Source organism: Grammomys surdaster, unplaced genomic scaffold (genome assembly GCF_004785775.1).
Source record: "Grammomys surdaster isolate TR1022 unplaced genomic scaffold, NIH_TR_1.0 251, whole genome shotgun sequence".
NCBI classification, from domain to species: Eukaryota; Metazoa; Chordata; class Mammalia; order Rodentia; family Muridae; genus Grammomys; species Grammomys surdaster.
This window is the reverse complement of record NW_021604692.1, coordinates 1,239,205-1,263,629: the sequence shown is the minus strand read 5'-3', so window position 1 is coordinate 1,263,629 and position 24,425 is coordinate 1,239,205. Positions and strand designations below refer to the sequence as shown.

The 24,425-nt window shown below is 48.7% G+C and overlaps 1 protein-coding gene across 1 annotated transcript in view; it reads right to left on the bottom strand.

The window, feature by feature from the left end:
- Positions 1-4,681: 4,681 nt before the first annotated feature.
- Positions 4,682-24,425, bottom strand: part of Angpt4 (angiopoietin 4) — a 34,755-nt gene continuing 15,011 nt past the window's right edge. The window contains exons 3-9 of the mRNA XM_028774997.1: positions 22,850-22,971; positions 20,446-20,684; positions 15,181-15,296; positions 13,429-13,530; positions 10,963-11,129; positions 6,470-6,600; positions 4,682-5,506 (exon numbers count right to left, since the gene is read on the bottom strand). Of these exons, the coding sequence (XP_028630830.1) occupies positions 5,346-5,506; positions 6,470-6,600; positions 10,963-11,129; positions 13,429-13,530; positions 15,181-15,296; positions 20,446-20,684; positions 22,850-22,971 (1,038 nt within the window). The 3' untranslated portion in view covers positions 4,682-5,345. The remainder of the gene's footprint in view (positions 5,507-6,469; positions 6,601-10,962; positions 11,130-13,428; positions 13,531-15,180; positions 15,297-20,445; positions 20,685-22,849; positions 22,972-24,425) is intronic.

Here is a 24,425-nt window from a genome sequence, read left to right as displayed (position 1 = left end):
AATTCTGGCTCTATTATCTTAGCCTGTATCCTACTGTCTCTGAGACTTGGTATCTACACTTATAACACAGGGGAATAGGGCCTACTGGGAGCCAAAGGCTGTTATCTCATGTGTCTCCTGGTGACCTCAGAAAGGAGTCCTTCTCTTTCTCTGTAGCCAAAGGCCAAACCATGCACTTACCTCTAACCCCAGCTGTGTGTGTGTGTGCGCACGTATACTCATATGTGTTTTGTTCTTATAGTTGGAAGGCCACATTCTTCTTTCACTTGTACCTCAGCCTCCAGTTACAGTGGCCTCCTGTGGTTACAGAACTTCACTAAGCTCAGGCCAACGGCAGGGCCTTTGCCTTGTCTGTTTGCTCTAGTAGGCTACTCTTCATCTGCCTCAGTTCTCTGTACCCACCTAGTCATGGATGTAAAGACTGTCTCCTTAGGGGATGGAGAGATGATACTCCCTTCTGAACTTCTTGGACACTAGGAATGTCCATGGTGCTTATAAATACATCCAGGCTACACACACACACACACACACACACACACACACACACACACACACACACAGAGTAATGTAGGTTGTTTGTTTATTTATTTGTTTGTTTGATTTTGAGACAGAGTCTCATTCTGTGGTCCTCTCTTTGTAGACCAAGCTGACCTTGAACCCATAGAGGTCTGTTTGCCTTTGCCTCTTGAATACTGGGATGAAAGACAGGAGCCACCAGCACTCTCAGATAAAATAAATAAATCTAAAAAAAATTGTCTCCTTAGGGCTGGGAAGAGGCTCAGTCAGCAAAGTGCTTGATACACAAGCATGAGGGCCTACGTCAGATCTCTAGCATCATATAACAGCAGGGCATGGTGGGGCACACCTGTAATCCCAGCACTGGGGAGGCAGAGGCAGAAAGATTCCTGGTGTCCATTGGGCAGTCAGTCTGGGAGCTCCAGATTCAGTGAGAGACCCTGTCTTAAAACACAATGTGGAGAGCAACTGAGCAAGGCACCCAGTATCAACCTCTTGTCTTCCCAGCACACACACATGAAAAGGTAAACACACACACACACACACACACACACACACACACACAGCCCAGATCTCCTTCTTAGAGGTCTCTTAGTTGTTTCCTCTGTAATTCTGTCTGGTCTATCCCGCATATTGTCTGCATTCATGGTATATTGTTTATTCACTTCATCCTGACTACTTTTAATTCGCTCAGGTTGTCTTCCTCTAAGCCTGATCAGTTCAGTGAGGCAGGCTATAGACATCTGTCCATACATTGCTCCATCCCCATCACCCCGCCAGGCCTGGTCCAAGTAGGTCCTCAACCATTCACAACTGTACAAGTGAATGCAGCCATACAGTGCTGCATATCCAGTAGGTCCGGTGCTGCACATCTCTGAAAAGCTGCCCTATCAAAGAGGCTGCTGATACAGTTGCCAAGGCAACAGTTTGTCTGCTTTCCAATGCATCTTTAAAAGAGAGAAGCAAAGGCTCACACAGACAGTGATGGAAAGGAAAACCAGTGAAGGATCCATTCCTGAAGTTACTGAGGGACCCTTCTATGAGGGCTGCCTGTCTCCTCCCTCCCTCCCCTAAGAGGCACCTTCCCTCGTGTCTTTGGTTAGCTCTCTAATATGAACAGTGAACTCTAGGATAACAACAGCCTTTTCTGGCCTCATGCAGTGCTCTCAGGAACGGTGTGTGCTGCCTGGCTGCCTCCCCACTGGGACCCACCAGGCATCAGTGAGAACAGGATGGTTTGGAGATCCTTCCAGAAAATTCCTTTAGCCTTGTGATGGGCAGCAAGGACATCACTTTAGTATTTTTATGGTAGGTAGACATATGTCTCCAGAGAGCTGATGGAAGGAGGCAGCTCAGTGATGCATGTGTGCTGGAGTGTGTGAGTGGCCGTGCACCTGGACGAAACTTTCTCTTCCTTCACCACAGAAATGGTAGGACACTGAGCAGAGGCAAGAAGAGGTATTGAAGATTCGGGATAGAAATTTCTTGATCCTATTTGCAGGAACTGCATCCTCCAGGAGATGCAACCTGCACTCCAAGCCATCCCTGTCTCTGCCGGGATCCTCCAGCAGCTGTGGTGAGTTGGCACTGCTGTCCTCAGGGCTGTCGGAGATTAGCAGGTTCTTCATGGGACATCGAGTCACAGAAAGAACCAGGGCTCTTCTGAACCGTGCCTGGGACATCTGGGTAGGACACCTCAGGTCCTTGATTATCTGAGGCAACCTGAGGCTCAACTGGCACCTGAGGCAAAACTTGAGGGGCAGGGAGGCTGGGGCAGGAGCAGCCGTGGGAGACAGAGAAGAGGAGGTGGGATTCCTCCTGCTTTCTTGCTTCTGTCAAATAAGACTTGGTTTGGTCCGAGTGGCCCTACCCTGGCTGGATATGGTCCTGTAACTTGGCTTTGGACACTCAGAATCCCAGGCTCATGCTGACCAGAGAGAATCATCCTTGGCTGGAACCTCTGGGCCACAGCAATTTTCTGGCTCAAGATACTGAGCCAGAACTGAGGCTGCTGAAGTCATTCATCACTTCAGAGACCCTGGCTGAGAATGCAGTCAACCAGCGGTGTGACAAGTTACAAGTGGAGGCAGGCATCACATGAGTTCCTGGAACTAGCTGTACCTGAAACTGCCCATGTATGTGCATCAGCCTATCTTCCCTGGTACTGTTTCTGTGTCCAGTGAAGAGGAAGGAAGGTGAGAGGGCAGTATGGATATTAAGGAGCAGGAGTCCAGGGGTGAACTGATGGAGGAGCTGCCTCCTGGGGCCTACAGCTTTGCCCTGCTCTACTTCCCAGCAGTAGACTAGAAATGTCACAACACGGAGATAAATGCTGTGGACACAGAGCAGGATGTTCCCTGCTTGCCTGGATTGGGAGGAGTAGCATACATTGGGGAGGGGGTGGCTTTCCTTACTCCTTTGGCCTATCGGAGAACTAGTGTGCGTGCGTGCGCGTGTGTGTGTGTGTGTGTGGTGTGATGTGTGTGTATGTATGTGTGTAGGAGTGTGGTGTGTGTGTGGTGTGGTGTGTGGTGTGTGTGTATGTGTGTGGTGTGTGTGTGTGCATGTGATGTGTGGTGTATGTGTGTCTGTGTGTGGTGTGTGTGTGTATGGTGTAGTGTGTGCTCTGTGAGTCAGAGGTCAACCTTAGATGTCATTCCTTAAGAGCTATCATTTTTGTCAGCTCTGGAGCTTGCCCACTAGACCAGACCAACTGGCCGGTGAACCCTAGGGACACACCCGTCTGCCTCCTCAGTGCTGGGATTGCAGGGGTATTGACCATGCCCATCATTTCACATGGGCTCTCATGATGTGTCCATGTGGGTACTTTGCTGACTAGTCCGTCTCCTCAGCTCAGGAGACTGGGACATTGACACATGTGGCTTCATTCCTCCATAGCACAGAGCAGCTGGAAGGAAGCATTACTGAGTCCATTTCTCAGGTAGGACAATAAAGGCCATGGGAAATTGAGCAACCGGCCTATGGTCTCAAGGCCAGTGTGTCCACTCCCAATTCTGTCCCGTCTCATATCATAGGTAGTAAATAAAGTTCTGAGGGGTGAATGGTTAATAAGGTGATTTGAGCTTTCCATGTGCAGCAGCCTGATTCCGAGTTCTTTCCAGTCCTGCTGGAAATTCCCAGCATCACTGGACTCTAGGGAGGATGGAGCCCATTCCTGCAATCCAAGCTTGCCCAGGAGACCTGAGAAAGGTGCTTCCCCACTGGGCGTGGTGTCAGGGGATTGTAACAGTACTGTGAGGACCGTGGAAGGGGACACAGTGATCTGACGGGCAAGAGTGGTTGTGGCCCCTCCTTTTGGTTAAAGCTTCTTAGAGGTCATGGGTTCCTATGACTGCCCGTTCAGGCTAAGACTTCACCTCCTTCAGGGACAGAGGGGTAGCACCATGTGGGATGAAGCAGAAGGCCTTGACCTGGAGGCAGAAAGGATCCCTTGGCTGGTGTCAGCCCTGACAATTGCTAGGCTGAGCCCTTCACAGGCAGAAGTCTGGCTTATTGTGGGCAGAAAGATCCCTGGAGGACATCAACTCCTAGCACAGACAGGATCTCTGTTCTAGAACCTTCTTTAGTGGCATGTCTATTTTAATGCAAAGTTCCTTCTAGTTGTGTTTTTAGAGGCTGTCTGAGGCTGCCCCCATGATCCTTGTAGCCAGTAAAGGAGGGGCAGAGCTGGAGGTGGGGGATGTGTCCTTAGGGCTCCTCCCCATGATGGATGAGCACCTGCTTTCCAAGGGAATCCATAGCCCCAAGATGGGACAAATAGGACTCTATAAAAAAAGTGTGTGTGTGTGTGTGTGTGTGTGTGTGTGTGTGTTTTCCTGTGTCATACATGTGGAGGTCAGACATCAACTCAGGTCTTCCTCAACTACTTCTCCTCCTTACTTTTCTCTCCCCAATTCAGCTAGGTTGGCCATCAAGCTCCAGAGAACCATTGGTCTCTGCCTCCCAGTGCCGATTGCAGGTCCTCATGGCTACAGCCAACATTTTATAGGGATGCTGGGGATCTGAACTCTGGTCCTCACACTTGCATGGCAAGAATTTTACCAGTCCTGATTTTCAAGGAAGTGAATTTGGAGAAAGCTGCTTCCCCTAACTCCTTCATGGGTGACCATAAGCCTTGGGAACACATGGAAGACCCTGACAAGTCTTGCAGTTAGGAACGTCTATTCTCTTTATTTAACCTGCTGTTTCTCTCTCACTTTGTCCAAAGTACTTTAGAGAGGAGCCTTAGTTATTACCTATGGAGCACACTCTAGGAAACACTGGTGTAAAAAGATCCCCTCTCCTATTTCTAGAAGCCTCTGAGAGACCAGATCTGACTGTCAGCCATTGAAGTCCAAGAGCCACAGAGCCCTGGGGAATGATGGCTAGCACTGGGGCCTGGGAGCAGAAACAGTGTTTACCAACCTTGGAAAGAAAGTCTGTGGACATCTCAAGGCAAGAGAAACTTGGAGGATAGAATCTCGGCCTCCCCTGGAAGAGGGCACCCCAGTCTGCAAGATTTTCCCACCTGCTGCAACCCCATCCTCTGAGGTGTCAAGTTCAGTCTGCCTCAGGGAGTCCCTGCATGCAGCAGGAGGGGGAAGAGTATGGGTCACACAGAGGCAGGCACCTCAAGCACTCAGCATTTCACATTAGAGGGGCACAGGGAGGCAGGTGACTCTTGTAATTCAGGGACAAGGTAGGCTGGCTCTGGTGTTCTAGAATGTCAAGATGAGCCCTGGGCACTGACTTCTGGGCAGGGCTCAGCGTGCACAGAGTCATCTGGGTTGAGACTCCTCCTACAGCATCAGTCTCTGTAGGGCTGTGTGTCAGGCACCCATTGGCCGCAGCATCATGCGTGTGCCAGGCAGTGAGTAGCTGGGGCCTCGGAAGTAGTGCCAGCGGATGCCATTGATCTTGTGTAAGTGTTGATGAACTGGGTAGTAGATGCCGTTGAGGTTGGAGAGGCCACAGGCGTCAAACCACCACCCTAGTGGAAGAAGGAGGACAGGGAATTTAGAGGAGGTGAGACATGTGGCCTAGATTCAGGGAGGAGGCTGATGGACTGTCATTTTGGGATGCCAGTTTGCTGAAGGTGGGTGGCTGGAGATGGGCAGAGGTGAAGCCAGGGCTTTAGAGGGCAGCAGCGGCTCTGGTCACAGCTCAGGCCCCTCTAAGACTTCCTGCTGTGTCTCTGACACCCCTATCTCCCTCCTTTTCCCTTGATGATCTCCTACCAGGCTTTGTCATGCCCCCCTGCTCACACTAGTGGTCTCTGTGTTTGTGGATGTCCCTCTGCACTTCCTCTCTCTGTGTCATGTGTCTCTGTGTTGCCCTGTCTTCCCCTGGGGCTCTGTCTCCAGTGAGCTCTGAACACTTCCTGCCCACCTATTGGGCTTTAGTCCTCTCCTTACTGTCTGCTGTCACCTGTGTCTCTCTGCCTCTGCCACCTTGTGTCACTGTTGGCCTCTTCTGGGCCTTGTGTCTGTGACTTGGGTCTTGTCTATGAGTGCTTTTCTCATTCCATCTCCAGCCTCGGGCCTTTTCCCTTCCAGGAGCACTGCCTCACATAGAGGTGGGCAAGGGAGCTGCCCTCACTGCCTCTGCTCTCTCCCATGATGTTTCTACCTGGCCTGGGGAGTAGGAAAATCCTCAGACAAGAGGGCGGGATTGATGGGCATTGTGCTTACCCAGAGCCACCCTTGTCATCTCCCAGCTGCTTAAATCTAAGGGTGTTTCTATTGGAAGTACAACCCCATGGAAACTCCAGTGACTAGGAAGAGGGAGATTTGGCTAGAGTCTCACCAGGAACACCCATCTTCAAACATCATCTGGACATACTCACCTCCAGACATCATCTGGACACACCCAGCTCCAGACATCATCTGGACACACCCACACCCAGACATCATCTGGACACACCCACCAACAGGTATCATCCTGATACACTCACCTCCAGACAGCATCTGAGCACATTTGCACATGCAGTTATCATTGTCCATGTCTTTGGTGCTGAACTTGGTGCCCTGAGGAGCCAGGCTGTTCTTGCGCCCTGCTGAGCTGCTGCTCTCATTCACAGAGAGGCTGGAGGCAGTGGTGAGGTGGGGTAAGAAAGGGGTACAGAGTCAGGCTGGGGCTCCCCCAGGGGCTCTGTTCTGGCAATGTTTCCAATCTGTTATTTTTGCATGAGAAGTGTTCTCTGCTCTCATGCTAAGGCCAGCCTCCCTCATGGTGGCCCTCCTTACTTGCCACCCTGGGATTACAGCGCTGACTGCTACTGGGCCTTTTATACTGGCTGGATTTGGGTCCTAGAGAGCTGTGAGTGGGAGACACAGAGTAAGGACAGGAGGTAGAAGTCTTTCAAGCATCTGCTCTGGCGTTGTTACAGTGTCTTGAGAAGGTTAACTCATTTTCATTTAAACCTCATACTACCTTTTTCTATGCAAGGAAAGGGGGTGCCAAGAGCCAAAGGAACCTGCCCAGGTTGTCAGACTCAGTAACCATCAGTGCCAGTGTCCAGTCTGAACTGGCCTCGTACAGGCAGGGTTACATGCTCTTTGCTTGCCAGCTCTGCCACTTCAACATAACAGCTGCTCTATTCCACACTTCTTCAATAAAGCCTTCCTAGACAGTCCAGCTCTCATGGCTCAACCCTCAGGAACCCCCCAGCGAGGGGACAGAGGGTCTCTATTTCATTGCCAGACTCTGTGTGAATATGTCCAAGCCTCCTGGGTGACCATGGCTGTGGGGTTGGGGTAGGGCACAGTGCCTAGATTCAAGCCCCAACATGGCCATTCTGTCACTGCCTGGCACTGGGAAGGCATCTCCACTCCACTGAGACTCAGCTTATTCAGATGGTGACAAGAGACTTACTGTGACCTTGTTCACATTGTGATTTAGTGACATCAGCCAGTGAAGTGTGCTGAGGGATAGGCAGGTTTGGTGAGACCCCTGCACATTCAGGACTGGGGATTCAGTCCTTGGCACAGGTTGGCCTGGCTGGAAAATGTAGGAAAAGCTTATCTGAGCAGCTGAGGCAGGAGCTGGCTCAAGTCACTAAGATACTTCTATACTCTATATACTTATATGTAATATACATTATACAGTATAAGCATATATAGTATACTATATAATAAATATACTGTATATATACTATATATACTTATATATGTAAGTCTATATTTATATATGCTTATATACTACTATAAGAGGTATATATATATGCTGTATATACAGTATACTGTACAGTACAACTATACAGCATATACTATATATAATTATATATACTAATACAGTATATATACTATATAAATATGTAAATACATACAGTATATAGAGTATAGAAATATCAAATATATAGTATATGTAGTATATGAACATATTTATACCATATATATATTTATATATATGCTTATATTCTACTTTATAGAGGAAAGCAGATGGTGGGGACAGCTAAGGCAGGACCTGGAAGCTAGCCCTGCAGGCTCAAGGTCTCTATATGGTTGGCTCAGTCCATGCCTCTCACCCACAGGCTCTATCTGTCTGTGGCAAGGCAAGGTGTTCATGACCATGACCATGAAGGCCTAATGTGCCCTTAAGCATGTTCTCCTAGCCTTGGGGACCAGTGTCATGTAGAGTTATCACCAGCTAGGGGCTTCAGGGTTGGGATCACAGGTTGCCTACCCACTTATAGGCTCTGGCTTCTCCCTCTAGCCATTAAAGTCACAGTAATGTTCCTCTCCTCTCTGGGAACCGGAATGGGAGTCAGTGATTCTCTGGGAAACCTTCCATTGATCTCATGTGCCCTAGGAAACCCAGAAACTTGAATCTCTTGTGAATCCCCAAGAAAGATTATGAAGTGTGTCCCATCTGTGCTCAGATGGTTCCAGACATTGCATCTAACAAACAAGGGCGCCTCCTGCCTGTCACTGCTAGTTCTCTCATCCCTGCCTCTGGGCTTCTCTGGATCTTCCCACTTAGCTGCTGACCTGGAGATAGGGCCCAGGGCAAGCTGTTATCCTTCTCCCCTGTTCCTCTTTAGCAGTTTCCAGGGCTTCCAGTAGTTTCCAGACCTCCTACTCCATCCCAAGCTAGTCCTAGGACCAAGCCTTTCTTATATACGTAGACACCATATGGCCCCAGGAGCCTAGTGAACATTTGAGTTTGGGGAACGTGTGACCTACCAGCTGGATGCCAACTCGCTGGCATTTTTATAATGTATGAGTGTGTATGTGTAGATGTTTGTGTGTATGTACCAGTGTACATATATGTTTGTGTGCATGTGGAGGTCAGAGAAACAATCTCTAGTGTCCTTCCTCAGGTAGTTTTTGAGACAGGGTGTTTCATGGCCCACTGAGCTCCAGAGAGCCTCTTGTCTCTACTTCTCCAGCACGGAGGATATAAGTACATGCCACCATGCTTAATTTTAAAATTTTGGGTTCTGGGGATTAAACTTGGGTCCTTATGCTCCAAAGGCATGAACTTTATTGGCTGAATTTTTTCTCTAGCCCTGGTCCGTTTACTTTTGAGAACACCTCATTTTCTGGGATTCCCCTCCAAAAAGACTCATTTGCCACAGCCTTGCCCCTCCCAGGAGTCCTCTTTGATTGTCTCTAGACCCCTGAATATTGTTCCTGGAAGCCACTGCCTTTCTGGGGTAAGTGGATTGCCTACTCCACTCAACTACTGTCAAGCTAGGGTATGAGCAGCTTTGAGGACATAGTTTTAGGCCAGAGTCTTTCTCTAGTGACGGTAACATGCCTGGCACAGGGCAAGTTTCAGTATCCTGTCATTAAAGCTCTGCAGCCAATTAAGTACATGCTGCTTTTTGTTTTGTTTTGTTTTGTTTTTGTTTTTGTTTTTCGAGACAGGGTTTCTCTGTGTAGCTCTGGCTGTCCTGGAACTCACTCTGTAGACCAGGCTGGCCTCGAACTCAGAAATCTTCCTGCCTCTGTCTCCCAAGTGCTGGGATTAAAGGCGTGTGCCACCGCCGCCCGGCTTACATGCTGCTTTTTGAGGCTGGGCAGAACTGATCACTGGGAGCTCTCCATGGTTCAGAGACAAAGCCAGAGATGTCCACTCAGTTTACATGCAAGAGTATAGGAAGGGCTGAGAGCTGACCATGACTTTGTATGGTGAACACAATCCTTGTAGACACTGTTAGATGTGTAGTTCTGCTTTTGAATCTAGCATTTAAGGATCTCCAACATTTACCCAACACTCACTGTATGCTAGGTGCCTTAGCATAGGTTATCTGATTTATGATGCCAGACTCTGGCTCTCACAGAGAAGGCCTGCACCACATGAGGGTTGCAACAGTGATAGCAGTTGCAACACTGTTTACCTGCCTGGCACAGTGAGGGTGCTTTGGATGGGATCCCACATCTGAGCCTGCACCCTCTGGACTGGATTGAGGGTGTGCTTGGGGCTTCCACTCAGCCTTGTACAGCTCAGCCCTAGGGATGCTCCCTTTAGCTCTGTCTCCCGCACCTCAAGCATCAGGGCAGGTCTCGCAAGGGAGGATGGCAGGCCTACTCTGCTGGAGGAAGCAGGAACATTTAATAAGAAAAGGGAGGCATGGGGAAATGCCAAGGAAGTCCACAGAAGTAAATTTATGAGGAAACAGATGTTTAGAGGTTCTCTTAGAGGAAGTCAGAGTCTCCTCAGCTTTCTGGAGGTTGTCTGCAGCTGTAGAGGGGCCAGATGTCAGGATGTCAGGGGACATACTTTTAGCCCCATGAGCGAGCTCATGAGCAGAGTGGAGATGCAGAGAGAACCAGGTTCAAATCTGGAACCCATCTAACTTGTCACTTTAGACAAAGGACTCAGTGCCTCAGGTTCTTTATCACCAAAACATATATGGTAATGTCTGCTGCACAAGATTAAAGAGAAGAGTAAACAGTGTTCAGAACACAGTAAGTACCTGGGAAGTGTGTGCTTCTTTTCCTAAACACACACCATAAACCAGACAGAGGAAGGGGTGGAAATCCTCCATGACTTGACCATAGCCTTGTGCCCAACACTGCTGAAGAACACAGTGAAGGTCAGCCTTGAGGAGCCCAAGTTTCATTCAGGGCTGCAAATAGCAGTGCAAAAAGCAGAACGGTTTTTCTTTCTTCCAGTGTGGGAGCTTTTGCATCTCACCACAGGGCATCGGGACAAACTGAGAAGTCAATGGCCCCTCCCGTTGTCTGTAAATGGGGTGGCTAACCTTGGACAATCCCTTCTTGCTCCAGGCATGGTGGCGTCAGTGACAGTCTTTCCACCCCACCCAGTGTCCAAGATGTGCTGAGTGCTAAGTGGCCACCTCCAGATCCCGTGACGTGCACCCAAATGGGGGCCAGATGGTAGAAGTAGGAGACGCCCAGGGAATGACCCTTGGTGCAGACTCTGCAGCCACTTGCCTTGGGACCCCAAACCGCCCACAAGCCTGGGCCCCAAGCCCACCTGTACCGCTGCCTCTCACTGCCCAGCTGGAAGTTCTCATACTGGATGGAGGTCTGGCGGCCTTCCCAGTCCCGCAGCTCCACACGTAGCAAGTAGGCCGTTCTGCTGGTGAGGCGGTGCACAGCCTCGTTGCCCAGCCAGTGCTCTCTAGCTACATTGCCAAAACCCTGTGGGGAGGAGAGGAAAGGGTGTCTGTGTGCTGAAGAGGGAGGCAGTGTCTGTGGCCAAGGAGCTGGGCCAGCCAAGGCTCCATGGCCACTTAGCCAGGGTCAATGCCTAATGAGAAAGTTCATAAGGACAGTGTGCACTGGCCTGGGACAGGAGCTCCCCTCTAGAGAACAAAGATGAGCTGTTTGTAAATTTTAAGCCCACTAAAATTAACTGAAATCACATTCCTCTAAAGTCAGAAACACTCACAACTCGTTTGTGGTGATAGAAATGAGAATAGCCGGGGAATGGCTCAGAGGGGAAGAACAGTTGCTGTTCAGGAATGGGGGCAGAGTCAGAACCCCCAACACCCATGTACGAAGCAGAGAGGAGACTCACTGGGGCTTCCTGGCCACCAACCTGGTGGAGAAAGGTAGAGAGCAGGACTCAACCCCCTCTACTGGCCTTCTAGCATGAATGCAAGCATAAATACGTGTATGCATTGCATATGTAAACTCACACTCACAGATAATAAAATAAAAAGAAATAGCCACTACCTCTGGGGAAACACCTAGGGAGATGGGGCACAGGGGGACTTTCCAGGTGCCAGGAAGCTGGGTGAATGGCAGTCACATAAATGAGCCTGTGGGAGATTCACGGAGCTCTTTGCTTTGTATTTGTGTTCTCAGCTACATGTACGTTAAGCCTCAGCAGAAAGGAGTCGGCTGAGCCAGCTGCCAGGCAGGAGAGGCAGAGAACAGTTTTCCAGAGGTGAGGCAGAGGCCAAACAGTTTCAGCAATGGAGAAATGTAAGGCTACCAGTCCTCAAAGTATCTTTGTAACCCGAGCTCCAGGATGGCAAGAGACCGATGCCCTTTGGCAGAGCCATCTCTCAGGACCAAGGACAGGGGCACACAGTGTCCACTTGATCTGCTGGCTGCTTAATGCCAGCCACTGTTATGTCCTTATCTGGAGGATGGCTGATGGACATGGACTGATTTCTTGTGAATCTTTCTCCATTTCTTTTACTTATGAAAACTTTAAGGGCTTTTAAGTCAGCTTGCCAAAATTCCTAAGTCCAAAATTTAACGGAAAACAAAATTGGAAGGCAGTCGGGTACTCCTTGCCATCCATGTGTTCTTGGGAGCAGTCCCGCTTTCAATAATCTGTCTTAAACCGAGTGTGGTAGTACAGCCCCATAATCTCAGCATTATGAAGGTGGAGGATCAGAAGTTGAAAGTCATCTTCTGTTACAAAGAGAGTTTGAGGTCAACTTGCAATACATGAAATCCAGAAGAAGATGAGGTATAGGCAGAGAAATTTGTCTTGTAGATGTGTTTCAGATGTATAGAAAGATGAGGAAATTTGAAGAGCCTGGTGGCTCATGCCTTTAATCCCTGCACTTGGAAGGCAGAGGAAGGTGGATCTCTGTGAGTTCTAGACCAGCCTTGTCTACACAGGACATCCGGTGCTATGTAGACTGACTGTCTCAAACAAATAAACAACACTAAAAAACAATGAAGAAATTAATTAAAACCATATAGTCAGGGATGATAAGAATTTTTTGTTTCATTCTTTGCATTATGAGTGTATGAGTGTGGATATAAGTGTGTGAGTGTGTGTATGAGTGTGTGAGTGACTGTATGAGTGTGTGTGTGAGTGTGTGAGTGTGTGTATGAGTGTGTGAGTGTATGAGTGTGTGTGTGAGTGTGGGTATGAGTGTGTGAGTGTGTAAGTGTGGGTATGAGTGTGCGTGTGTGTGCATGCATGCTCATGTGTGTACTCTAGAAATCAATGCCAGGTGTCACTACTCAGTTGTGACATCTTTGTTTTTCAGATAGGATCTCTCACCGGCCTGGAGCTTGGGACTGAACTAGGTTGGTTAGTCTTTGAGCTCCAGGGATCTCTGTGTGTCTTTGTCTCCCCAGATCTGGAACCACAGTTAGATGCTGTCCTTCTCAGCCTTCTTGTGTGGGTTCTGGGAGTCAAACTTAGGTTCCCCTGTTCACAGAGCAAGCATTTCATCTACTGAGATAACTCTTCAGTCCTTCCTTTGGATTTTTTGAAAAAAATTATCAACATGCAAGTGTTAAATTTTCAAATATTAAAACAAATAACAAATTTCATTCTTAGGACATATGTGAAGAATGTCAAAGAGGGGCTCCATTTGAGGCCAGGTCTGGAAAAGCAAGTGAGCTTGGGCAGTCGGCTTTAGGTGAGCTCTACCCTCACCCAGGAGAGAGCTAGGGCTTTACACTGTCCACCCCAGCACCTGCCTGCACAGGCTCTGGGCTGGGAGCCCCCCGGACAGCATCTTACCTCTTTGTATTCCTCCCAGGTCCTCTGGAAATTCATGCTTCCATCTTCCCGTTGCTGGATGAGGGTCCAGCCACCTCCATCGGTCTCCATGTCACAGAATACCTGTGAGGAGGTGGAACAACACAGCCAGATACACTTGGAGGGGCCACAAGCCAAGTCTCAGGCAGCCTAAATGTAACTTGGCTGAACTCTGCCCTTCTCTAGCAACAGTGAACCTGAGGTCAAGGGCATCAGGAAAGTCCAGATGCAGACTCCCCACCCACTGACATCATCGTTCAAGGAGGCCAGTGACTGACACCCTCTCAGAGCCTTCTCCCCATTTGCAGAGTGGAGTTGTTCTCTGAAAACCAGAATTATTGTGAGAATTTCAGAGTAGAAGCTGACACACGCAAGGTCTTCTCATTTGTTATTACTGCAGGGGTGTCGCCAGAGTCAAAGTTCACATTAGACACCTGACAGAAACAACTTGAGGGAGGAAGGACTTATTTTGCTCATGGATTAAGAGCATTTTCAGGGCACAGTTGTTTGGAATTCTGTGCTGGGACAAAACATTATGGTGGTGTGAGTATGAGTGTGTGTGTGTGTATGTGTGTGAATGTGTGTGTATGTGTGTGTGAGTGTATATGTATGTGTGTGAATGTGTGTGTATGTGTGTGTGAGTGTATATGTATGTGTGTGAATGTGTGTGTATGTGTGTGTGTGAATGTGTGTGTATGTGTGTGTGAGTGTATATGTATGTGTGAATGTGTGTGTATGTGTGTGTGTATGTGTGTGTGTATGTGTGTGAATGTGTGTGTATGTGTGTGTGAGTGTATATGTATGTGTGTGAATGTGTGTGTGTGTGTGAGTGTATATGTATGTGTGTGAATGTGTGTGTGAGTGTGTATGTATGTGACGTGTATGTGTGAATGTTTGTACATGTGTGTGATGTGTGCGATGTATGAGTGTATGTATGAATGTGTGTGTATATGTGTGTATGTGTGTGTGATGTGTGTGTATGTGTGTGTATGTATATGTGTGTGAATGTGTGAGTGTATATGTAAGTGTGTGATGTATGCAATGTATATGTATGTGATGTTTATGTGTGTGAATGTGTGTATGTGTGTGTAAATGTGTGTGTATGTGTATGTATGTATATGTGTGTGAATGTGTGAGTGTATATGTATGTGTGTGATGTGTACAATGTATATTTGTGTGATATTTGTGTGTATGTGTGTGTATATTGTATATGGATATGTGAATGTGTGTTCCCATTCTGTCTGGCCTACCTCAAACCTTGTTCCTGACACTTGCACATCCCCTGACCCCCTATCCCTGGGGAACTGTCAACCTCAGAGCAACCTTGGAGCCTCTCATGGGATGGTGGCACCCCATCAGCCCATCACCAGCTTCCCAGACCCAACTCCTGCTTCTCCTGGACTGTATGTGAATGAAATAACCTACTTGGGCAAAGACAAATAGTTGTGCCTGGGGCCATCACTTACACAGGTGGCTGCCATCTTTACCAGCACAGAACAGTTTCCTTCTGCCTAGAAGCTTGTTTCTGGAGAAGATGGTTCCCAAGGGTAGACTGCTGGCTTTGTGAACTTCTGCTTCATCCCTCCCTTAGAACCTGCCTGGTGAGAGTTTCCAGAAACAGAGATCCCTCCTTCTCTGGGCTCTCTGAGGGTGGATAAAGCCTAGTGTTGATGGGGCGGGGTAGGAGGGTCTGTCAAGAAGTCCCCAGTTCAGCAACATCCCAAGCACTCTAACCTTGAGAGGCTTTGTCATGTTGGCCCCATGGATGGTATAGACACCGCTGGTGTTGACCCCGGAACGCTTGATTTCTGCACAGTCCTGGAACAGTGGCTTAGGTGTCTTTAAGGAAACTGCAACAGGACAAAGCAAATGTCAGCTAGGAGGTCAGGCAGGCACAGCAGTGCACATCCATACTTCCAACACTCAAGTAGCAGAGGTAGGAAGATCCTGAATTCAAGACCTACCTGGACCGTAAAATCTTGTTTCAAAATGAAGGAAGAATGGAAAGAGAAAAGGAAAGAAGGAATAGAGAGAGAGACTAAGAGAAGGAAAGGAGAAAGCATCAGCAGGAAGTGAGCAGGCAGAGAGAGGAGACCAGGCAGTGCACACCCTGCCTGGGGCGGTCCAGACACAGGAAGATGCAGGCTTCTCTCAGGAGGGGATGGTGAGTTGAGACCATCCAAATGAGGGAGAAGTCTGCCTAGAGGAAGCAGCACGTTGTCCACATCCCTGGGTAGGAATAGCTCTCTGTGCAGGGGATGGGGTACAGGGAGGGTCACCAGTGTCCACCGTGACCTAATCTTGAGGTAAGGTTAGGAGCCACTGCACAGACAAGTGAGGGAGAAAAGGAAAACGAGAAGCTTGGACTTCTGCAGGGTCAGCAGCATCAAACACCAGTGGGAGGAGCCTTACTGCAGGGCGTTGGCACAGCGCTTTGCCTGAGTGGATTGGGATGGAGCAGAGGATTCCTGTCAGGAGCCGTCTAGGATAGGCTAGGGTTAGCAGGTGGCCTTCCTAGAGGTGACCCATGGTTTTTGCATGGTCTGTGATGGGGAAACTCAATGGCAAGGTCCCAAAGAGACTTCATCTCAGGGTTGCTTCCTACAGCTGATATGCCTTTCTCATCATTATTAGATTAATATGAATAATCTCTGGGCGTTAGCCCACTCTATTGATCAGATTTCCCGCAGATCAACATAAAGATGAACTTTCATGAATTGATGCTGTTTAGGTGAATTAATGATTCTATAGAATTCCTAATTGATTCAAATAATTTTAGGAAGAAAGTTTTTTAGAGATAGTTTTAGTTGTTTTGCTAGAAAGAGATAGTTAAGTTAGAATCAAGAACAGAATGTGCCACCTCATATAGTAAGCAAAGGCTGTGTAGTAAGAAATACAGTGAGCTTTCATGATCACACTAAAAAAAGAAGTAGGCTTGGGATAAATTTGTGCTCAAGGAAAAACATTTAGGCTCAAGGATAAAGTCACAGGTGTGCACGATGATAAAGCAAGGCCGTGTGAAACTGTTGCTTTGAACTTATAATGAACTTATAGAATGAAACACTGCTTTGATCAGCACCCTTCTGTAACTCCCCTTCTGTGTAACATTCTATCTCTGAGGTAATTTTCTAAAGAACTTTTTGTCTATGAATGTACAAAAAGGCCAGAGACAAGAAATAAAATTATTGGTTGGATGATTTGGCTGTGGGGGCTCTGTTCCATCCATCCATCCATCCATCCATCCATCCATCCATCCATCCATCCAAGTGTATATATCTGCTTGTACATACATGTGTGGGTACATGTGTATGTATGTAAGCATGCATGAATACTGGTGGAGTGTATGAGACAGGAGGGTAGACCCAATAAATATGTGACTGTGTTAATGTATAAATAAAAATGCAAATGCAAATGTGCATACGAATGTCTGTGTCTGTGCGTATTTGCCTGTATAAAACATCTTAATTCTTTTCCTTCCTTCCTCTCTGGTTCACAAGGAGTTAACCATCCTAGCTAGAGAGGCTTCTGGCTGCCAGGACAGAGAAGAGGGTGATAGCAGTAAGTTTTACTTAAGTTCCCACTGCTAGGCAACAGGCGTTAGTCGCCCAAGTCAGCGGTTTTTGACGTAGAATAAGCAAGAAAGTTTTTAGGATTTTTTTTTTTTTTAGAAGTTATCAGCAGGCATTCAGGATATTAGAGAGCTAGAAGGCTGGGGACCATCAGTCTTTAAAGCTGCCTCTACATCCGATGCTGTGTCCTGCTTCGGACCATTTCAGGCCAGGCTAGCTCCTGGCAGATGCCCAAGCAGGTAAACCAGAGCTGGGCCGCTAGGCTTCAGCACCTGGAGAAGGCAGGTGACACCTGCCTTCCACAGAGACACTTCCCACGTCCTAGGGCAGACACTGAAGCACAGGATGAGGACTGACCCAAGGGCTCCCAGCTTCCCCTTGCTGGAGTGTCTTTCAGAGGGGACCTGGGGTTTTTGTGGCTGTCTGATAAGCTGGATCTCCTGCAGCTCCAGTTAGAGGCCTCCTCATCCTGCCCTCCTGGAAGCTGACCACTGGCCTTCAAGGGCACACGTACATTCCCTAACAATGTGTTCTTGAGACCAAGAGACTATTAACTTAATGACTGGAATCTTCCATGATCCCAGTATATACAGGGAGTTAAAATTCCTCTGTCTAGCTCTCTTAGCAGGTTTGGGATGAGATTTTACTAGAACCCCATCTCTCTGAGAGGTAGGTACCTAAAGATGGAGCCAAAATTGTGGAGGGATGGTTGTTAATACAACAAACAAACAAACAAGCAACCCAACAGGATGCTACTGGGGATGGGACTTCCTGTTTGGTCCTTACATCTGGATAGTGGCTCCCAGATCCTGCCATTGGAAGACATGTTTGAACGGGGTTGCTCCATACCACAAATGAAGTGTCTAGAATGTTTCCTGGTCAGGGGTCTCTAGTGCCAGCATGACAGCAGCCCTCAGATCCCGCACAGGGAAGGAGAGGCCAGCAAATGCAAGCAACATTATAGCTTGGAAGTAAGAAGAGACAGGCTACACTGTACTTAAGGAATCAGGGCAGAGCTGGGAGCTGGCCTGGGGTTTTTAGCTACTCTCTCTGAGACTCTGTCTACAGCCCATTTCCTCAGTGAACAACAGCAACAGCAATAACAGTCTAATAAAAATGCTTTTACCTGGAACTATTGTGTTGGAGGGTTTCCTAGGAGCCAGGGTCTGCTGGGAGCATCTTGGGCTCAGGAAAAAGGATTCAGGGGACAGCACAGAAATAAAACTGGACCAATATGGCAGTGAAGTGGTGCGGTGGAATGTGCGTCCTGGATCTTCATCTGTTCAGTTCCCACCCCTCCCCCACCCTGTGTCTGGCCCTAGGCATGGTGACGAGCCCTGGCCAGTGTGACTTCTACTGTGCTCTCTGCTGAGAAGTGCCGGAGCAAGTGTCCTATCGTGAAGGTGAGAAGTCAGATGACCTGTAAGGTGAGGAAGGCTGTCTGGCTCAAACTCTGCTTACTCCACCGGCTAGCCCTTCCCCTCTCCACCCTTCCTTGGGGTTGGGTGTCTCATCTGAGCACAGGGAGGCTGGGCCAATGGACCACTGCATGAACACTGCTTTTACACAGTGCACAACTGAGCCTGTGTCCCTGTCCTCACATTGTGACTGCAGAGTAGCCATGCTGGCTGTCCACTGGGCTTCAGCACCCCCTGAACCACTCTCTGATCAACTCTCACTCATCAGTCGTCTTCCATGGGCTCTCCATCTGTCCAGGGGCAAGAGCGACAACCAGAAGTCTTTTCCTGGTGCCAGGCAGGCAAGCGGATAGGTGTTTGGACAGAGAGTGATCGGGTGCTTGACCCAGCCTCCCACTGCACTTAAGGAACAGTCATTCAACCTCAGTGGGAGGAGACAGGAGAGCTACGGACCTGCAAGAAGAGGCCCGAGCTCAGGTCCTGTCCTCACCTGTGAGAAACCCACACACACGGGACTCATTCAGATTGTCTCACTGACAGGGCTGTGCACAAGCCCATAATGGCTCTGGTCACTGCCTATCCTGCGGTTTAGAAGGCATCTATCTCTCCCCCCCCCGCCCCCTTTATGGCTTCCCTAGACTGCTGGACTGAGGGTGAACTCATGGTGGGATCCTCTGCCCCAGTTCCCTCTCAGGCTGGAACTCCTTCACCCGATTGAAGCTGGGTAGCTTACAGAAGGCCCAGCCTCCCCCAAGGTGGTTGCAGATTGTTCTATAGCAGAAGCCCCTTTGGTTTCTCACCCAGTCCGTACTAGTCTGTGCTTTCTAAAAGAAATTCCACCCCATCCACACTCTCGTGTGCCCCCTGCTGGCCTTAGGTTGAAGTGCCCTCTTCGTTGCTCTCCCTTAGCGTTCTGAGCTGTGGAAACTGGAGCAGAAAGTTAAAGTGTTATCTTCTGAAGAACAGCAGGTAGATCATAATTCAAGGCAGTGTACCGTATAGACCATGACATGTTTCAAGGCACAGGCCAAGAAGATTTTGTACTTTTCCACCACCTGGCCCCTCTTACCCCCTCCCCTTGTAAAACATGCTATAAAAAAGCATTTCATGTTCAATAAATAAATAAATAAATAAATAAATAAATAAATAAATAAATAAAAAAGAAAGTTAAAGTGTACCTGGCTGACTGTAGGCCCTTCCCTTCTCCTTCACGCTGAGACCTGACAAACAGTAAGGAATTTTGCAGCAGACAGAAACCACGACAGCTGTGTGCTGCTGAGTCCCTGCCACACATGCCTCTGCCTGGCACACAGTGGGTGCTCAGTAAAAGCTTGGTTAAGTGGATGCAGATAGAACCAGCTATGCCAAGATGGCTTTGGAGTAAGCTAGGCATGGTTCTCCTTTCTATGATAGGCTGGGGATGTCACATTTCTTCCCACTTCCATGTGGCTCTGTAAGCCTTGGAGGGAGCAGGAGCACCAAGGGGAGAGAAGTCTTGACACTTGTGTGCGACTCTTCCATTCTTTTGGGAAACTGAGGCCCAGGGAGACGTGTAGCAAGCCAAGATGGATAACTGGGTATAGTGGGGCATGTCTTTAATCTGAGCACTTGTAAGACAAAGGCAGGCAGGACTCTGTGAGTTTGAGGCCAGTCCATGCTACATAGCAACTTCCAAGCTGGAACTATATGGTGAGACCTGATTTTTGTTTTTTGAAAAAAAAAAAAAAAGATCTGGTACACACACTTTTCAGTGTAGTTGTGGTTGCCTGTGTTATCACCATCTCCATTCAACAGATGGGGAAAGACAAGGGCAGAGTCTGAGTTGGATACTCTTAGGGGCTGCTGTGGCCAGTATGATCACGGTTCACTGAATTTCTCTTTTGCAAATGGTAGGAGAGAGCTAGCCTCTCCCACGACGGGTCCCTGGCCTATAATGGCTGAGGAGGCTACACAGGGTCTCCCTTCCATCTTTGGCTCTCCACCCCAGCCCCTGCTTACTCACTCCTGCTCACCTGGGTGCTGGTCCTGGGCTACAATCCGCACCAGGCGCTGTACTAACTCCATCAGTTTCTGCTGCTGCTGTTGCAGGGAGCTGGAATTGCTGCCAAGGGCTTGCAGATTGTGCTTCAGGTTAGCCAGGGCCCCGGTCTGATGGCCCAGGAGGCTCTGCAGTTGTTCCCTCTTGTCTTGGAGGCTGTTAAGCTGGGCCTGATGCTGTGCTTCCAATGCCTGCAGCCTGATCTCCAGGGCCCTGCCATGTGGGACACATAGCAGTGAGCCTAAGGTCTCCACTCTTAAGCATTCACCCCACCTCCAGCTTCGGTGGTTGGGGATGAATATGACAGCGGCACATACTGTGCAGAGGCTCAGAGGCTCAGAGACACTCAGTGTTTGGCTCAGGGTCACACAGTCTGGTAGACTGTGTCTAATATAGCTCAGATCAAGGAAGAGAGGGGGTATATGGAGTCACATGAATAGGAGTGAGCAAAGGGATGAGGTCAGGATGGAAGGACCCAGCAACAAGCCAGGGGCCAGGAGCACAAGCCCAGAAGGGATGTCTTTTGACCTTGTGTGTTCCAGCCCAAAGGAGATAGTCTCTATGGAATGCGGGCATGATACTGCTTAAATGTGAGAAAGGAGAGGCATCATAGATGCCCAACAGTCAGGGCTGGTGGGTCTGTTCTGTTGTGATGTTCCCAGGATTGTGCTATAGCCATGGGGAGGAAGGAGGTGAAGGTCCTGGCAAAGAGCTGGGAAGGGGAGGTGGGGACTAACCTGGCAGAGCCTCTGATGGAACCTCAAGCGTGGGAGACAAAAGAAGAGAGGAAGAAGAAAGGAATGCATGGCAGTATGGAGTGCTGGGAACAGACAGACAGACAGACAGACAGACAGACAGACAGATGGTGGAAAGACGCTATGAGCCTCAGTGTGGGCTAGAGGAAGGCAGGAGAACCCTGGCTGGGATGGGCTTCTGTGGAAATAGAACAGGTACAGGAGACGCGCTTGCACTTGCGGTGCTTTCTTTATCTGCTTGCAGTACTCGGGGTGCAACACAGGCAAGTGATCGGAGTGTCTTTATACCACACAGCTCTACTGGGGCAATAAGCACATGGCGTACTCATATAAGAGGCAGAAAGTGTTTAAGAAAAGAAAGCGTTCCACTCAGCTCCTCCTCTTCAGGCATTCTCTCTTGTCTATGGGAGACGAAACGTGGAAGCATTGGTAGATTAGTAAAAAGCTGGAAATGAACTTAATGTCCATTGATTAGAGCCTGGGAAATAAACACTGAGGAACTCTGGGAAGTTGGAGAAAGATCAAATGTGATCACTCAATAGCAGAACCAAGCTGTGGGCCTTGGGCATCAGATTTCCCTGCCTTGTCTCTACCCCAGGGCTGGTTTTGGTTTGTTTGTTTGTTTGTTTGTTTGTTTGTTTGTTTTGGTCTGTGGAAGTCCATGTGTCCCCAGAGCATACTTATACAGAATACCAGACTGACCATGAGGCCTGACACTCAGAACTGCTTTCTCCAGAAAGGGGTATTTCAGGCTTGTGTGCTTACAGATACAGAAACCAGTTAAAGTTTACAATGTGGAGTGCACATCATGAAAAGTGTATCTTAATAGAGTAATGAAAATCAAAAGCAGAAAGAGAGAGCTGGGTATGCTTGCACAAGCCTATCATCCCAATGCCAGAGGCTGAGGCAGGAGGATAGAAACTTTGAAGCCAGCTGGGCTACATAGAAAGAATCTGTCTCAGCGAAACAGAACAGACAAAGTGGCAAAACAAAACAAAACAAATAAAACAAAACAAAACAAAAAAACAAAAAACAAAAAACAAAACCCTCCAAACAAGGGGTAGTGTGTGTGCACATGTGTATGTGTGTGTATTTATGTGCATGTATATATGCATGTGTGTGTGTGTTTGTGTGAATGCATGTGTACTTGTACATGTTTGTGTGCATGCAAGCATTCTTGTGTGCATGTGTGTATATGTGTGTGCATGTGTGTGCATGTCTATGTATGTGTGTGCATGTTTGTGTGCATGTGTGCATACTTGTGTACATGTGTGTGTACATGTGTGCATATATGTATACATGTGTGTTTATGTGTGTATTCATGTGCATGCATGCACTGCATGCCAGCACTACAAAAAGAAAGAAGGTGGAAGGAGAGACTCAAGGAAAAATGCATGGCCTCTATTGATATTGAACACTGGGAGGCAGGCCTGGAGCTGCCTTGTTTGGACTCTGAGCTTAATTCTGATCCGTATCTAGCTCTAACCTCACCCCAGCTGTGTCCCCAGTCCTAGCTCCATCCTACAGTGGTCCTTTACCCCAGTACAAATCCAGGCCCCAGTCCCATCCTGACACTGGCCAGGTCCAGCGGCTCACTGCAGCTCTAGTCCTGTCCCTGCTCACCTGTTGCGGCCCTGCAGCCGCTGCAGCTCGCGGCTCTGCATCAGCATCTGCCTCTCCAGCTTGTTGGTGGACAGTGAGCTCTCCAGCATTTGGGTCTTCATGTGTGATGTCTGGTTTAGGACCTGTCCCAATAAGCAGGAGGTTTGTGGGGATGTGTGCTATGTAGGCCCAAGAGCCTGCCACTCTTGAAGCTTGCCAATCCATTGCCACGGTCTGAAGCTATCAGTTTTTATGGTTACTAGCTTACTACCTTTCATAAGCCCTACCTGTCTTAGTTGGTTCCTAATTTGTCCTCCCTCATGACTGCATTTGCACATCAGTGCTAATCTCCTAGCCGTTGGGGGTTCCAGAGATGTAACTTTGACCCCACATGCCCTATCTTCCCAATGCCCCTAACCACTCCCTTCCTTCCAAGGCCATATGGAATCTTGGCCTCTCTCAGCTAGCTTCAGCCATCAATGTGACAGCCCAGAGTTATCTGAGGGAATCCAGTTAGGAGAATGTTTCTGTAAGATTGGCCTGTGTGTATGTCTATGGTCCATTTTCTTGATTGTTGCTGACACGGGAGGGCTTAGCCCACTGTGAGTGATGCTACTCCTGGGCAAGTGGTCCTGAGTTGTGTAAGCAAGCAAACCGAGCAAGCCATGGGGAGCAAGCCAGTGTGCAGCATCCCTCTGTGGCTCCTGCCTCTGCCCCTGCTTGTGTGTCTGCCTTGACTTCCTTCGGTGATGGACTGTTACTTGGACGCATAAGTTAAATAAACCCTTTACTCTCTAGAGTTCTTTTAGTCATGCGTTTATCACAGTAACAGAAAGCAACTAGCTTCACTGTCTGCTGACTCTCGTCCAGTGTCCTGCGCTCACCTCACAGGGCTCCCTGCTCCTGCCGTTTCCGCCTCATCCCATTCCCACAGCAGCAGTCTGAGGCAGCCTTTCCTGCTGTGGCCCCTTTACTCCCCCTTTGCTCAAAATCCATCTGCGGAAAGCTGATCCTAGGCCCATGATTTAGTTTCTCTCTACGACCCCCCCCCCCCTGCCCTATCCCTCGGGACACTGGCCCTCCATGTCCCTGGAGTAGCCAGCAGGCTCACCCTCCTCCCCCTCCCCTGACCCTACCCTGAGCTTTTATGCATGCTGTTCTCCCTGTCTGGTGTGTTCTTCTTAGCAACTTGGCTCATGCACTAGCAACACTGTATCCCAGTGTCCTTCTGACCTTGCTGTCTGGACTCATCACCTCCCATTCTACCCATGGACCCAGCAGCACACCCTTCTTTCTCTCTCTGGGTGCCACTTGCCTTACATGGTCACTGAGTAACATACAGGGGCTGTGTATCCTGCTTGCCTTCTTGGTGAGTTCCAGGGCAGTAGGATACCTTGATTGACTTGCTTATGGCACTAAACTGGGACCAGGGTCTGGCGTAGTGCCTGGCACACAGGGGGGATTGCTCTTTTCTTGTCCCCTGCCCCCTCTCTCCCTCTTGGCTGCCCTATTTGGCCTGTTGAGGTCACCCAATCTCTTTATCATCCATTTCTCCCAGTGCACTATAATCCCTGGGGGAGGGGCTTTGTCAGTGTTG